We start from the raw sequence: 16,781 nt of genomic DNA, 5'->3' as shown, positions 1-16,781 counted from the left end.
GACGTGGTGGAATTTGAAGATCATGCCTAGCGAGTATCTAATATTTAAATGCCGCGTGATCGTATCGGTAGTTATCAAAAACTAGAGCGAAATTCAACGCAAAGGTTTTTCCACCATAAGCCACAGCCCGTTGTCAATCACCAGCAGACGGAAGTGTGTGCCCGGCAATTATTTTACTTTATTTTTTTTTTTTTTTTGGGACATGAACAACACCCAGCATCCTTTGAAAGTGCCCAAGAAAAGGTCTCCCTCTGCCTTAGCGTTCCGGTTCTCCCCGCGCTGGTTCAGGACAGGGCGGCTGTGCTGGCTCCGCCCCCTAGAAGGGGCCCCTCTGCTCAAGCTTTGCCATTGCCCATCTTCGCCATCTTCTCCTCGATGGACTGAATCCGCGATGACAGAACCTTGCCACGCTGGTCTATTTCTTCAACCACCGTCTTCACCAGGGTGGTTTTGGATCCATCTAGAGAAGAAAGCACAGGGCAAACCCCGCCCCACCCCAGAGATCACGTGACGAAGGGCACAGTTGTTTGGCTCCACACCCTGCGGCGCGCGCCCTGGGGAGGGTGAGGGGTCTATCTGAAGGTTTTGGCGTGTCCGGGGGAACATTTCCAGTTCAGAGCACTTTGCTGAAAGCTGCTCAGCTGTAGGCTTGCTACCGTGAGTGAGAGCCGTTGATGGAAAAGGGATTTTCCGCTGTAGAAACAGCGTGAGGTTTTGTTACCTTTGGATGTATTCCCCGAGCTTCCGGATTCAAAGACCTTTGAGCTGGAGCAGGAACTGGAAGGCAGAAAAGGTTATTTTTTATGTTAGTGTGTATTATCACTTAGGAAACTTTCATGGACAGAACGACTCAAAAGAGCTCAGTTTCCACGATTGAAGAAAAGATGATTTTGTGTGCAGGAGCAGGAAGAGAGGATTTTTTTTTCCTTTTTGGTGGTGGTGATTGTGATGGTGTGTGTGTGAATGTGTGTGAGTATGTGGGTGAGTGTGTGAATGTGTACGTATGTGAGAGCGTGTGTGTTTGTGAGTGTGGGTGTGTGCAGGTTGGCATCAGGAATCTTCCTCTGTTGCTCTCAAGCTTAGCTTTAAAGAGAGGTTTATTTTATTTTATTTTTGTATTCTACATGTATGAGTATTTTGGCTACATGTACGCATGTTTACCACATGCATGCAGTTCGCTTGGAGGCCAGAAGAAGGCACCAGTCTCCCAAGATCTGGAGTTTTGGACTGGTGTGAATCCTGCAGGTGCTGAAACTGAACCCTGTCCCCCGGGAGAGCATCTCAGCGGTCTCTCTGTCCCCTCCACCACAGTTTTTGAGCCAGCTCACACATCAGCTCACTGGCTGGCCAGTGAGCACCCAGCACCCGGTCTCTACCCTGACCCCAGGGATGGAGTTCCAGGCTCAGAGCCACCACACCCAGCATCCATATAGGCGCTGGGGGTCAAAGTCAGGTTCTCCTGGGTCAAGCACTTTACCCACCGAGGGGGGGAAGGACACACAGGAGAAAAACAGGCTGAAAGTGTGGAAGGCTAAGGGATAGAGCAAGATCTTACTTCTCGTCTCCGTCTATGAGGCGGCAGTAGGTCTCGATCTCCTTCTCCAGGTGGGCCTTGATGTCCAGCAGCTGCTCGTGTTCCAGCTTCTGGCCCTCGGTCTCCGTCCTGACCTGGTGCAGCTGCTCCTCCAGGGCGCCGATCTGCGCCTGAATGTGGGCCAGCTGCGAGCAGTAGTTGCCCTCCGTCTCGGCCAGGGAGCACTCCAGGGAGTGTTTCTGTGGCATCAAAGATCACAGCAAGAGATGAAGGAGAGAGAGAGGGGTACCCGGGCCCTGGGTTTCTCAGCATCCTGCAGGACCACTCCCCGGGGATGTTAGGGGCTGGTCACAATGAGACGGAAGGCGGAGCCTGAACAGGCGCTGAATGACCTGGCAAGGGATAAGATCTTTAGCCCCCCACCCCCAAGACTTTATTCATTTTTAACATTTACTCGTGTGTGTCTGTGTGTGCGTGCGTGTGTGTGTGTGTGCACGCATGTGCACGTGTGTGCACGTGTGGTGTGTTGGCATGTGCCACAGCAAACATGGGGGTCAGAGGGCAACCTGCAGGAACTGGTTCTTTTCTTCCACCTAATGGGTCCCTGGGACCAAACTCCAGTCATGTGCCCTCACCCACTGGGCCATCTCACTGCCCCCCTGCAAGATATTTGACTGTTAAGATTTTGGTAACATTTTCTTTTTTCTTTTTTTTTTTAAAGAACAACTTGTATATTAAAGCACTTTTGGAGGACAGCACAGTGAGAAATCCACACAGGGCGATTTATACTTTAAAATTGTTTTCAAGTTATATCAAAATCTTACTCCTTCCTATTCCTAGCCCTCCTGGGCTCTTGTTTTGTTTTTTGTTTGTTTTTGTTTTGTTTTATTTTTCTCTAACCCATTCTTGATTTTCCGTCATTCACCAGAGTCTTCCTTTAAAAGCGGTTAAGACGGAATGAAGCCTTTAGCAGGGTAGGCTGTCAAGGCCAGCGCTCATAACAAGCAGGTCATTGTGTCCGCACTACTGAATGTCCTACTTCCTCTCTTTCTATAGACTGTAATTTGCCCTGCCACATGATCCCTGATGCAAGTACGGTAATCTCCGTCTTTGTCTCGTCATATGTAAATATATGTATGCCCAGGCAGTCATTACTCCTGATATTAATCATCGTCAGAACGTCTACTGCCTCTTCCACTCTTTCATTCTCCTTTTCTTCTCGTGTGGCATGGCTACTGCCCTTACGTCACAGGAAATAAAGCCTCTATTCAAGGGAGACACAAGCCTCTGGCTGGGGTTTTTGGAGGCAGTTTGGTTCAAGTGTTTACATAGTAGATGCATTTTATTTTTAAATGCTTTTTAAAAATCTTTCTGTACGTATTTGTGTGTGTGCGTGTGCATGTGCGTGCGAGTGCGCGTTTGTCATTCCTCAGGTGGTATCTACTTCTGTTTTTTTTTTTTCTTTTGAGGCAGCCTGGGGCTCACTGATTCAGCTAGACTGGCTGATCAGTGAGTCCGAGGGATCCTCCTGTCCCTATTTCCCAGTGCTGGGATTAAAAGGTCATGCTGTCATGCCTGACTTTTTTTTTTTTTAAAACACCAGTCCCACAACTCAAAGTCACATCACTGTGTTTGCCTGGCAAACATTTTTACCAACTGAGCTATCTCCCAGCAACCTAGCTTACTCTTCTTTATTGCAATAGTAGCATTAGAATTTTAAGGATAGTCTTGCATATCGCCAAACAGATGATGTATCAGTTCAGTCCTAGGACTGCAAAGAAGGAGTGATGGAGGAAGAGAGTCATCGTAACAGGCAGGCCTGGGTCCAACGGGGCTGAGACTCTTAGGATGCTGACTTAGGCTGGCCGCTGCATTCGGAGAGGCTGCGGGGCTCTCCGGGAGCGTTCAAGCAGAAGGTGGCCATTAACAAGTAGAGGGGTTTACCAGGGAGGGGTTTACCTAAAGGCTACTTCCTGATTCTTTTATAAGATGGCTTAATGCCCTGGAAAGCCGGAGGGGCCAGCATCTCTCTTAGCTGCCTTCTGGGAAAGTTGGGTGCTGACAGGAGAGAACTAGAAGAACCTGGAAGTCTGCATAACACAGGAAGCAAACATGTGGATGTTACTGTAGATAACCCCCAACCTATAACTGACCTGTGTTCTGCTTGTGGGAAAATGAACTTAGAATTTATCCTGACCGAAGAATCTCAGGTATGAAAGCTAGGTTACCAGCATTACTCTATAATTTGGTTATATTGACTGTTAGATGGATGTCTGTGTGTGTGTGTGTGTGTGTGTGTGTGTGTGATTATTTCCTGATCCCAAAGCCTAACTCCCAGTATGGGTTGATCTGAGCCTCGAATCTAATTGCTTCATGACATCATTGCTTCCATGTGAAAATGCTTACAATTCTGATGAGGAACTTTGAGAATTTATTTCCTACCCTGTTTTTTTTTTTCTCCTACATTATGCAGGATTCTGATGGTTTCAGGGAAGACAGGATATGCAAGAGGAATATGCAAGAGGATATGCTAGAGAGCAGTCTGTGCTGAGGGTGAGGGGAAGAGGGGCATGCTGGGTAAGCTGGGGGCTCAGCCAACGTTAAGGACACATCTTCCGTCTAAATACTGCACAGTGATGGAGCACTGGGGCTGTGTTTTTAGGGTGGCCACATCAAGAGATTCTTCTAGTCTACCGAGCCATCGCGGCCGGCTCACTGTTGCGATTTGCAGAGCAGCTATTTCTTAGTTCACATGACACCCCAGGGTCCTCAGAGGTTACGAAACCCCTTACGAAGATGGGGAATCCTCGGGCCACGTGCTGGCCGGGAGTTCTCAAAGTCAAGCCCTTTGGATGCTGCCAGCTCACAGTCGTGACGGGGAGCAGGCTTTCCAACTAGGTTGTCTCCATGGCAACCATGGAAATCTTCTAGCTGTCCCAGATGGTCCTCCTGGGCTCTGGGGTGTGTGTGCTGTGGGATGAGAGCTTTACTTTGTGGGGGTGAAGGGACATAGTGCCCATGTCCGGGTTGGTGTGTTTAAAAAGCTTTCTTAAAAAAAAAAAAAAAAATATATATATATATATATACACACATACATATATTTTATGTGTCTGGGTGTTTTGCCTGCACGTATGTACATGTATGTGCACGTCATGTATGCAGTGTTCACAGAAGACAGACTAGGGTACCGGATGCCCCGAGGCTGGAGCTACGGATAGTTGTTAACTTCCACGTGGGTGCTGGGGTTGGATTTGTGTCCGCTGCAGGAACAGGGTCTTTTAATAGCAGAGCTATCTCTGCAGCCCTGCGTAACCTCTCTTGATATGACTTAACCTCTCTTAATAGGATGATGGTGTGACCTGTCTTGACCCGTGTGGACAAATAGCTGGTCCCGCCCCTTAAGGTTTTTTTTTTTTTTTTTTAAACTGAAACAACACTGCACACTCTGGGGACTGAAATGAACTATGCTCAAAGCGAGCTCTGGGCGCCAACCAGGAAGGAAGGAATAGTTGGCGGTGTCAAGAAGTCTGCGAGGAAGACCCCGCCTCTCTTTCTGCCTCCCGGGATGAGTTTTCTGCTCTCTTCTCTCCCCCGCCCTCTTCCGGTAGGTAAGCGTTTGTTATAGGAAAGAAAGGAAGGACTTCCCTTGGGTTTCTGGGAATCAGGGAGCTGGCTCCTTGCCGCTCACTCCCAGCCGTCACCTACCGTTGCCGAGAGGGACTGCAGCTCAATCTCCAGGGTCTGCAGCGCGCGCTTTAGCTCTGTCAGCTCCGTCCTGGCCGAGGCGGCTGCGCCCAAGTCGTTGGAGATCTGCTGCTGCAGCGTGGCGCTCTGGAAGGCAGGGCACCCAGGGTCACATTCAGTCTGGCCTGCGAGGGTGCGATGGGCAGAGCAGGGCTGGCTCCCCTCACCTTTTCCTGGAACCAGGCCTCGGCGTCCCTGCGGTTCTGCTCCGCCAGAGCCTCGTACTCGGCTCGCATGTTGTTCAGCAGGACCGTGAGGTCCACGCCGGGGGCCGCGTTCATCTCCACGTTCACGTTGCCCCCGGCCGCGCACTGCAGAACCTTCATTTCCTGGAGCGAAAAGCAAGTGACTGTCCACATGGCACCTGAGAAGCGTTTAGAGGTCCCAAAGGCCCCAGCATAATGCATAATTTATGGGTGCTGTTTAATCTGTGCTCATCTGTGTTAGTCATCCATCTTTCCTTCCTTCCTTCTATCTTTCCATCCATCCATCTTTCCTTCCTTCCTTCTTTCCATCTATCCAATCCTTGTTTTTATGAGATAAATTTACCGTGCAATCCAGGTTAGGCCTTGAATTTGGGAACCGTCCAGCTTCAGCCACACAAATGCTTGGATTATAAAATTGAGCCACCAGCCTGGTGGTGGCGCAAGCCTTTAGTCCCAGCACTTGGGAGGCAGAGGCAGGTGGATCTCTGTGAGTTCAAGGCCAGTCTGGGCTACAGAGTGAGTTTCAAGACAGCGAAGGCTACAAGAAAGGAAAGAGTTGAGCTACTACACCAAGCCCAAGCATACCAGTGGGCAGTAAGATGGTTCAACCGGTAAAGGTTTTTCTGCCAAACAACCTGAGTTCAATGCCCAGCCCTCCGGGGGTGGAAGGAGAAAACCAGCTCCTGACCTCTGACCTCCACAGCCATACTGTGGCACGTACCTGGTTCTTCCCACAGAAACCAATAAAATGTAATTAAAAAAGAAAAGGCAACCACACCTGCCATTTAAAAAAAACAAAAAGATTAAGAAAAGATTACGAAGACCAGAGAACTTACTCTACAAATAATTGCCAACCGTCAGGGTCGATGAGACTAGAGCGGTGGAGAACCCAGCCCCTCCCCCCCTCCCCCAGCCCCCAGCCATTGTGGACATTTTCACCCGAGGGACACTAGCTGTCACTTATTGAGTGGTGATTGCTTGCCAGACACTGCTCTGAGCGTGCACGGCAAGTCTGAGCATCTTGATGGGGGGCAACAGCCCCTTCACAGATGGGAACGCTGAAGCACAGAGTGGAGAGAAACATGCAGGCCGGGGTCTGGTCAGAAGGGAGAACAGGAGGGCTCCTGAGTCCTGAACACCTGGTCTTAGTGGCCACCCCCTCCCGTCCTCCTACCCCCACCCAAAACTCCACAGTTTGCCAAGGGCTTGTGTTATCAGTCTGCAGAGTCAGAGAACGGGGCTCTCAAGCAAAGCAGTGATCTGCCCTAGCTCATTGAATGGCCAATCTTTTTTTCCCCCCCATCTGGACTGATTTCAAAGGGCTGATATATCTCAGCTTTCTCCCCTATCCCCTTCTGACAGGGACTTGCTATATAGCCCAGGCTGGCCTCCAGTTCACATGCCTCTTCCTGCCTCCACCTCCCAAGCGCCGAGGAGATTACAGGTGTGTACCACCCTGCCTGGCCTACTTCTGTTTTCTTAAACTGTATTTCGATTTCATTTAAATCCTGGTTAAGGATATATGTATGTATATATACACATATATCTATATTTCGCATAAAAAGCTATTGCTAATTTATTTCTGTATTTTGAAGTTCTGTGTGAGATTCCGTACAAAGAAGACTTCTTGTAGCTGTGGAGTCTCAGAATCAAACTACTTGCAGCTGGCTTAATAGGACCCGCCAGGGAAAGAAAATGCTTTCAGGGCATCACAATGCAGAATGGCTTTTTACCCCAACCCCAGCACTGCCAAAGCTGCCCTTCCTCAGTTTGCTGTGTCTTTAAGGGGATGTGGATCCCGCACTGCTTCCAGCCCTTCTCCGGGTGCTTGCTCTTTCTTCTCTCCCCACTGGCTTCCTTGATTGGGGGTCACTCTCCTGCCAATGCTCCGTCTTATTCCACGGCTATGCTGCAAACCCCGCCCCCTTCTAACTTTCCTTCCTCTAATGTTCTAATGTGGGAGGCAAGCAGATTTTGTGCGTGATTTCCACGAGCTTGGGTTAGTGCTGGAATTTCCCTCTTCCTGCGCAGGGCTGTGTTGGGACTAGAGTGAAGCCTTGCCTACCTCCTCATGGTTCTTCTTGAGGTACGTCATCTCTTCACTCAGGGACTCGTACTGCAGCTCTTGGTCCGTCCTGCACAGGGTCAGCTCGTCAAGGACACGCCGAAGTCCGTTGATGTCTGCCTCCACGTTTTGGTGAAGGGTGAGCTCATTTTCATACCTTGAGGGGAGGGAGTGGACTTGAATGAATTTCAGGGCAAGTGAGACCTTGTCAAGAAGTTGAAGAGGTCAACCGGAAACCTGAAACCAAATCAGGACTCGGAATATTGTAAAGATCCACAGAAAAAGCCCCGTGTGGTAGCCCATGTCTGTAATCCAAGAACTCAGGATGCTGAGGCGGGAGGATTTACATCCTGGTTAAGAATATATATATATATATATATATATATATATATATATATATATATATGTATTTCGCATAAAAAGCTATTGCTAATTTATTTCTGTATTTTGAAGTTCTGTGTGAGATTCCGTACGAAGAAGACTTCTTGTAGCTGTGGAGTCTCAAAATCAAACTACTTGCAGCTGGCTTAATAGGACCCACCAGGGAAAGAAAATGCTTTAGACTAGTCTGCGCTACATAGTAAGATCCTGTCATAAAGCAAAGCAAAGCAAAACAAAACAGCTAAACACAGAAAAGACAGACCCTTTCCTCTAGTTCTGTGCAGGACAATGAACAGCTAACCAACTGTACAGATTCCAGTGTCCATCACAGTTAAGCAAAAGCATCCCTTTTTGCAATCTTACCTAAGCTAACATTCTTAAGGCGTGAACAATAGTCACCAAACAATTTGCCTTGGGCTTGGCATCACTGCAGGCGGGCATGGAGATGCGCAGACAGTCTATTCCCCGGATGTAACGAATGTGTAACACTCTTGACTCAAATAGACTGTCATTTTGTAACAGAAATCCTGTGACTCCTTTACTCTTTTAGGTTATAATTTATTTCACTTGAGATGAAAATGGAAACAACAGCAACAACAACAACAACAAAAAATAGACTACATAAGCAGATAGGAGCCTGGTTTGGGGGCCAGGATTGTCATCTGTCACTTACTTTAGTCGGAAGTCATCAGCAGCCAGTCTGGCATTATCAATTTGCAGAATTATATTCGCATTAGTAGCCGTGGAGGAGATAATCTAGAAGAAATCAAAAGGGAGTTTAACAGGAACAACCGCTTTTGATATTTATTATTTAAAAAAAGAATTAAGCCTTTGAATCAATTTCTTAACACAATTATGAAAATGTTTAGAACTTAACTTAAAAAGTAGCAATGTTTTAAATTTATTCTCAGATAATTGTATTATTTTTAGAATATAATTTATTATCTATAAACGTGTTTCAAAAGAAACAGTGGAATTAACATTTTTAGCGACATTGAAATTCACAATTCAAGGTTTCTAATTTTGAGCAATGGGAAGAATTATTTGTTAAAATTAAACACAAATTAGAGAAGCGTTTCCCTTTGTGGCTCTATATGCTTCTGATGGAAGTTATTAAGTTTTAGATGCCTGACTCGCTTACCTTGCTTTTAAGGTCCTCAATGGTTAGCTGATACCTGCTGTAGTCATGATCAAGTCCTCGGCAAGATCCTGGTCCATATTTCTCATGCCAGTCCTTGATCTTTCTCTCTAGCTCGGTGTTGGCCTCTTCCAGAGCTTTTACGTTATCCAGGTAGGAGGCCAAGCGGTTGTTGAGATTCTGCATCGTGACCTTCTCGTTTCCAGAGAGGAGACCTCCTTCACTTCCGGCGAAGCCAACCCCAGCGGCATTTCCCAGGGCACCGGTGGCATGGCTCCCACCAGAAGCACTGCCCAGTGAACCTCCCAAGGGCCAAGAAAATCCACTGCCAGCAACCGAACTGCCACCTGCACCGTTCCCAGCAAAGCCTGTGCCTCCGCTGGGTGGCCTGAGGGATCCAGACTGCATGCCAACGTGCCTGGATCCGCCAGAAAACCGGAGAGACATGGTACCAAGGCAAACGTTCCACCGGTCTGTCTGTGGGCAGCTGTGATTGCAAAGGAGAACAGAACGTCACCTGCCTGTGGGCTTTTATACACGGGTATGGGGGCTGTCTGGAGTTGAGTAGTGTCTTCTGGGAGAGAAATGGCATCATTTAGATTAGCATGAAATGATGCATAATTGGATGATTTGAAAAATAATTAATGCCTAACATCCCCCAGTGCTTGCCTCAGGATATTTGTTATCGTACATAAAGTAGGGCTTAGTTCTATATTAAGTTCATTATTTTGACTTTTAATTTTGAGTGAGTAATCCTTTTCTTTCATCTAGAGACCCTATGAACAGACTGTCATTAACTAGTGCAGGGGCTGAGCGAGTGTTAAAGGCCAAACAAGACGGAGATAGGGCCCCGTCTGCCTGGATTACTATGCAGGTGGATGAAGGACTATTAGCTACAGAAACAGGTATTTTACCCCATGAGAACAAAAACCATGTCATTTAAATAAATATAACCTTGGTGATCTCCCCTTCTTTCCACAGCTGTAACACCTGTGTATCGTGTTGGCCAACACCACAATGTATGGCTACCATGTCTGATGCTCTGTGTTAAACAATGATGTGGAAGATGTGGAGATACCTAATGTAGAAATGAAAAGATAGTACCATAATCTTTAGAGAATTATTAGTTCCAGACAGGGGCGGAATCTTTTCTATTTTAATTTTTTCTAGCTTTGTGCGCTAGGCCAAGGAGTTTGGAGTGAATCTTAAGTAAAAAACAAAGAGAAATATCAAGTTTGATTCTGAGAGTAGGGGATGTGGTCTGTCTACAGGGGAGAGCCTCTAATTGGTGATCCAAGACCTCCGTCAGCCCTGAAACTATAAACATGCAAGTCACCCGGAACAGACTCAGCGGGTTGGGTTTTACATATGTATGCATGTGTATGTAACAATAAGAATTAAAGAAGAGGAAGCTGGAAACTTAATAGGGAGTGATGGTGGGGGTGAGAGGTGGGGGCATGGGAGGGGTTGGAGGAAAGAAAGGGAATGGAGGGAAATACTGTAATTATATTTTAATAAAAAATGTAGCAAAAGAATCAAGTCGAAACAAGTTGATGAGGCACACTCCAGAGTTAGAAGAGTGGTCCAGGTGGGAGAGATGAAGATGATGATATATAGAAGAAGGTGGAGTTGAGAGGAAATGGTAATTGATTGACGTTTGATAGTAAAGAAAGAATTGGGGTTATTTTTCTTTTTTCTTTTTCTTTCTTTCCTCCTCCTCCTCCTCCTCCTCCTCCTCCTCCTTCTCCTTTTTTTCAGGCTGGCCTTTAAGTGATTCTTCTGCCTCAGGTGGTCAAATACTAGAATAACAAATACACAGTACAGCGGCCAGGGCTGACCTAGGTTTGGGGGGGATCTGAAGACAGCACCAGAAGAAAAGAGTGTCAAGGAAATTCCTAGAGAAAACCACTGGGGCGACGGACAGCATAATTACATAGAGAGAAGAAATGGTACCAGAGGGACAGATGAGCCAAGGGAAGAGTTTAAGTCACTGCATGCCTTTCCATCACTGAGGCGGCAAGAGTGAACACGGCCTGGCTGAAGTCGAGGGAAGGTCGGTTAAAGTGGCTTGGTTAATCTGATTTCTGTTGCTTTAACAAGACTCCCGAAGCCGACTGTTTTAAAAAGAAAAGAGATCTACCCAACGGACAGTTTTGGAAGCTGAGGGTCCAGGATCGGGCAGCAGCATCTTTTCAGCTTCCGGTGAGGGTCCCTTTGTCTACGTCACAGTTTGGTAGAGAGATGGGAAGGGAAACAGCTATGTGAAGAAGGAACAAACACTTGGGAATGGCCTTGCTTTAAAACAGCTCTTAAGAGCCGATACACACACACACAGAGACACAGACACATACACAAACACACACAAACATAAATTAAAGAAGAATTAAGTGGCACAAAGCTGGGTGCAGCATTGGGGATGGAGGGAATACGGTTGCATATTATTTGTCCATAGTAAGGGTATGTGGAAGTGGGAATGGAAGGAGTGATGCCGGAGGAGGGAGAGGAGTTGGAAGTTGAAAATTGGCAAGAGACAAGGCACGGGTAGAGAGAGAGATCAGACCGGGGCTCCTGACCGATGGCATTGCTAGGACATTTCAGGGGAAAGACACATTAAATGGTTGATGCTATAAGGCATAGGTTCTCCATTAAATCTTTCTCTTTTTCTTTCTTTCCTTTCTTCAGAGAGACTTTCAGAGAAAGTTCAAATAAATTGCCAAAATGTAGTTGGAAAAGTTCCCATCTCTCAGTCTGTTTAGGTAGCTGAGGGCATGTTTAAACATAGTGCCTGGAAAGTGGAACACTTCAATAAATGGCAGCTGTTATCACTGATGGTGGTGCTGGTGTGTGTGTGTGTGTGTGTGTGTGTGTGTGTGTGTGTGTGTAAGGGTTGGGAAAGTGAAGAGTAGCGGTGTCGGCAGTGGTGGTGATGTGTGTAAGAGCTGGGAAGTGATGCTGAATGTGAAGGAGCCTTCCCTTGAGGCAGTGGCTTGGAAGGGAGGGATAAAGATGGCTGAAAGAACAGGAGAAAGGAGGAACAAGGGGGACTTTGAAATGACCGGCTTTAGCTTCAGGTGGAGAAGATGGTATGGGGTTGTGTCATACCAGGTTGCCAGGTCCTGAGTTGCCATAAGCCTGGCCAGCTGGTGCTGTGGCCAACATTGGCATGGTCTTTAAATGCATGACCCGGGCAAAACTGCAGGACATTTTAAAAGTTATCAAGAGCCCTAGCTATCTCTTAATCCAGTTCCTTATTGGCAGGTTAGGCAAAGGAGACCCAGACATGCAGAATGTTTTATCTGTCAGGCATATCAGGCATGTGCTGGGTAAAAACTTGTTTGTTGGAGGTGACTTGAGATTCTCCTGCTATGAGATCCACTTATTCTTTGAGAATTTCATAGACGAAAACAATGCATTTTGATCACACCCATGCCCCTCTCCAACTCCTTCCAGACGTACATCCACACACCCTCTTCCAAACTTCATGTCTTTTTATACACTGCGTCTGAATTATCAGAGCCCATATCCCACGGATGTGGAGCGGTTGCCTAGAGCATGGGCAGCCCGGCAGGGGGCCACACCCTTGAAGGGAAATGACCCGAGGAGACTGTTTCACTTACGAATAATTGCTCTTTGATGCACCCTTATTTGCATACGTACTAACATACTGTCACCCACAGTCTAGAATGTTTATGCATTGGGAAATCATCCTTCTGATTGAACTGCTGAGACCAAATACGCACATTAGCATATATTAAGAATTTTAAGTGCTTGATTTTACATAACGGCCTCCTTATTACTAGTTACTGCTAATTGTTCCTTGCAATAATTATAATTAAAATCAAGTAACAAGCAGACAACTAATTGGTGTAATATGACTGCATTTTCCTATGTAAATAAAAATGTTTCTCAGAGAACATTTTATGTCAAAATAAGAGAGAACAGCAGTGCATTTTATTCAAGTAGATTTTAAGTGGCCTTATCGTAAAAAGGTGTGTGATATGTCAATTTAATTTAGTCATTTCACAAATATACATACCTCAATACGATATTTTCCACAAAATACGTGTGAACAATATATCGCAATTAATAATAGAGTGGCACACATACAAATAAAAGCTTCTCCCAAGAAGCATGTGTAAATAAGTAAGTGGTCGGACCCTGCGTTGGTGGCCATGCTTGCCCTTGTGTGCTGTTTCCACCAGAGGGCAGTGCTGGTCTTCAAATGGATGTCGCTCCTTGCGTTCAGGATAGAACCTTGACCCTTAGCTGGAAGCTATGTAGGACCAAATTGTCTTGTGTTGATAGTGCGCTGGGCAGATTCCGGAGGAGCTTCTTGGGCATCATCTAAGGTGAAGCTCAAGAAAGCTGGGAATGAGGGAGGGAGATATTCCTTTTGTATAAGCTTTTTTTATTTTTATTTTTTCCTATTTGACCCACATTAGTGTCCCTTGGGAAGGGGGATCCCAGACTGAGAAAAATACGTCCCTCAGATTAGCCTCTAGGTAAGTGTGTGGGGGCATTTTCTTTATTTGGGATTGAAGTGGGAGGTCCCAGCCCACTGTGGGTGGTGCCATCGCTAGGGCAGGTGGTCCTGGGAGCTTGAGAGCAAGATAAACCCGAGCTTGAGAGCAAGCCAGCGGGCAGCATTCAGCTCCTGCCTCCAGGTTCCTGCCCTGGCTTCCTTTACTGACGGTCTGTGATCAGCTGTAAGAGATAAACTTTTTCGTCCCCAAGTTGCTTTTGGTCACAGTGTTTATCCTGTGGTGGAGCTGCGTTTGGTTTTCAGAAGCCACGTAGCAGCTTGTCTGTAGCTCCGGTGCCAGTGTGGACGCGCCCTCTTCTGGCTGTCACAGGTACTGCATGCGTGGAGCGTTTTAGAACACGTGGAGGCAACACACCCAAAAGCATGAAATAAAATTAAGTAAGCCTTAAAGAGATATTTAACGGACACCTAGTATATACTAGACCCTATGCTAGCAGCAGGTAATGGATATTTTCTCTCTTTTTTTTGGTGGAGAGTTGGTCCTCAGTAAATAACCATACAATAGAAATTGTGTTTAAAAAGTTAGGGAGAGAAACAATGCGCAAATACTGAAGAAGACTTGGTCTAGGCAGGGGTGCTCTTTTAAAGAAATAACATTAAGTACACAGAAGAAAGATGAAAAATACTTTCTAGGCAGGGGCATGGAGAGGGAAGAGAACATAATCATGAATAAAATATTTATATTTAACCTTTGGAGCCATTAGCCTATTTTATATTAGGATAGTCAGTTGCCAGAGATTTAATACTTTATAACAAAGGGAATATTTTTAGGGACAGGTCTAGAGGCTCAAGGACAGGGTAGGAACCTCATGCTGGTGGCATTCTGGAGGGAGTGCTGTAAAAGGGAGAGATCACGTGGTGCGGGAAAAAGCCAGAACACAGAGGCGTCGGGCTCACTTACACAACAGCACTTTCAGAGGACTACCCCAGGTCTCAGGAGAACCCCATCAGTTCCTTCCAAGGGTGGTACCCACAACGACCAACTCCCGGCAGGAGTCAGCTCTAAAAGGCCCCGCTACTTCTGAGCGTTGCCGTACCAGTGACCAAATTTCCAACACATGAGACTTTGGGGAACGTAGCGGAAAGGAACAGTCTGGTGCCTTTAAGGAGCAGAGGATGTATGGCTGATAGTATGTCAGGAGGCAGCTGATAAAAGGATCTACTGGGCTAGGGAAGGACTTTGAATTAGATTCTGAGCTTTAAAGGCAGCCATTGAGAAATGCAGTTTTTTGGTTTGTTGTTTTGTCTTGTCTCGTTTTGTTATACTGGCTGGCATGTAGAGGGTGACTGACAGGGGATGGAATAGAAATCAGTATGAGAAGCCGTTAGAAAGCCAGCCAGTAACTTGGGGGGAGATGTTAAGCTGACCTGAGTCAGGCCAGAACCAGATGGCGCTGCGAAAATGCTGAAGACAGTCCAAATAGCACCTAGCAATGGCTGGCTGAGGTAAGGGCAGGGGTGAATGGAAGAGAGAGGAACTGAGATTTGTTCTTGCAGCGAAGACCAATTCCCTCTTAGAAGTCTAATTGTGACTGTGTTCCCTTGAACAATGAAATGGGCTTTGAGGATATGATTAAATTGAGGACAAGCAATCGTGATTCTGAGGCAGTTTCCTTAGAGCAGTAGCAGCGGAGAGCTTGGGTGCTGCTGCTACCCGGAAGCACTGTGAAAGTGTCCCGGGTTGCCCCAGAACTCCCATTAGCTCCAATGAGCCAGTTTCTGCCATGCTCCAGGAGCAATTCAAGAGTCATATTTTCTAGTGACCCTTCCCTGACATGACTTACCATTTGAAGGCCTTAGCGCCTTGTCCATGATCTTTATGGTCCCTGATGGACACATCTGTGGCATGTATGACAGGAAGTGGCTGTTTCTTAATTTCTTTTCACTCTCAAGATCTAGTCTGTGTGTGACCCGCTTTGCTCAGCTGTGCTTGTCAAGGGAGTGGCTGTATCTTAGCCGCTGAATTACATTCTTCTCTTTGGTACCCTGAACTCTCCTTTCTTCCTGGTAGGTGTTAGGTCTGGAGGAAACACAGGACAGAAGGCCAACGGAGGTACCTATTAGCGTATCAAAGTGGATGCTCCTTCCCAGGTACCCACTGCAGAGTCCTGGCTTCTCTTCCAGCACTTCTCATCCCAGACCCTGAGCCCTAACCCTTGCCAGCCCCTGAGTGTCCCTCCACTCCCGCCAGCTTCCCTCTGCTCTATCACTCAGTCATTTTAGCCACATGCTTTCTTGCTCCTCTCTCGGCGCCTGGCTGCTTTGTCCATAAGCTCCTCCTGATTCTTCCCTCTTTCCTGTCCCCTCTCTTGGCCCTCTCTCTTCTCTTCCCCTCTCATTCTTCCCCACTCTCGCCTCTCATGGCTCTGTCCATCTGCTGGCCATATTCAGTGTGGACTCTTCCAGATGCCTCTGGCTGGCTGTTCTCTCTCTCTCTCTCTCTCTCTCTCTCTCTCTCTCTCTCTCTCTCTCTGATAAAAACCTTCTCAACCATACACAGGAGTGGCCCTTGTTCTCCTTCAGCAGGATCCTGGGATTGGTTGTTGCTGAAAAGATTTTGCTGTTGATATTCAGATGTACAACAAATCCTTGACACGATTAGGCAGCCTTTGGTCTTACTGTCACTGTCCTCCATCTTCTCCATGCTCAGGGGGTTCTCTGGTTCTCTCTGCACTAATGCTTACATGTTTATCACCTCCTTAAAGGGGCTGTTCGCCTCATCCCTTACCTTCTCTTTCAGTGCCAGAGGAACAAGGAGACAATATGCCTCCAGGGTCTTGATTGTCTGGCATTTGGCCAGCTCCCCCACCCCCCCTTCACATTTTGAAGCAGCTGCATTGATTACAGTCTAGTCCCTCTACTACTACTCCAGCCATCTGCCAGGACTGGGGTCGCCATTCCTGGAGGATTAAGAAGAAAGCACGGAAGGCGGAGAGCCAGCAAAGTTTCTAGCACATGGAAGGCCCTGGGGGCCGTGGCTACTCTTTACCTTTTTGGCTCAACTGAATCATTTCCATTTTGCCTACAAGGTGTTCAAAATAATCACATATTAAATGTACAGAAGAGTTGGTCTCATTTGCATTGTCATGCAGTGCCAGTAAATACGTTTTCCTCTGGGTTCTTAGTCCCCAGCATTTCTGGGTTCACCCTGGGAGGTGCTGCCTTTACTT

At 46.9% G+C, this 16,781-nt stretch overlaps 1 protein-coding gene and 2 long non-coding RNA genes across 3 annotated transcripts; 2 read left to right on the top strand and 1 right to left on the bottom strand.

Annotated features, from left to right (window-relative positions):
* Positions 1-163: 163 nt before the first annotated feature.
* Positions 164-9,515, bottom strand: LOC110542387 (keratin, type I cytoskeletal 28). The gene is made up of 8 exons (XM_060386768.1): positions 9,072-9,515; positions 8,604-8,686; positions 7,550-7,706; positions 5,446-5,607; positions 5,240-5,365; positions 1,556-1,773; positions 722-777; positions 164-460 (listed from the first exon to the last, which is right to left on the bottom strand). Exons 1-8 carry the CDS (start codon positions 9,513-9,515, stop codon positions 336-338), a joined length of 1,371 nt encoding a protein of 456 aa, XP_060242751.1. The 3' UTR covers positions 164-335.
* LOC132655145 (uncharacterized) lies at positions 4,683-9,321 on the top strand. Its single transcript, XR_009592785.1, has 3 exons — positions 4,683-5,138; positions 7,516-7,688; positions 9,183-9,321. It is a non-coding gene; the product is annotated as an uncharacterized LOC132655145 (long non-coding RNA).
* A 3,818-nt stretch (positions 9,516-13,333) lies between the features above and the next one.
* On the top strand, positions 13,334-16,627 carry LOC132655144 (uncharacterized). The gene is made up of 4 exons (XR_009592784.1): positions 13,334-13,417; positions 13,511-13,570; positions 15,623-15,702; positions 16,352-16,627. It is a non-coding gene; the product is annotated as an uncharacterized LOC132655144 (long non-coding RNA).
* The last annotated feature ends 154 nt before the right edge of the window (positions 16,628-16,781 follow it).

This window comes from Meriones unguiculatus, chromosome 7, assembly GCF_030254825.1.
Source record: "Meriones unguiculatus strain TT.TT164.6M chromosome 7, Bangor_MerUng_6.1, whole genome shotgun sequence".
Classification (NCBI taxonomy): domain Eukaryota; kingdom Metazoa; phylum Chordata; class Mammalia; order Rodentia; family Muridae; genus Meriones; species Meriones unguiculatus.
Note: the sequence above shows the minus strand (reverse complement) of the source record. Positions and strands in the feature narration are given on the sequence as shown.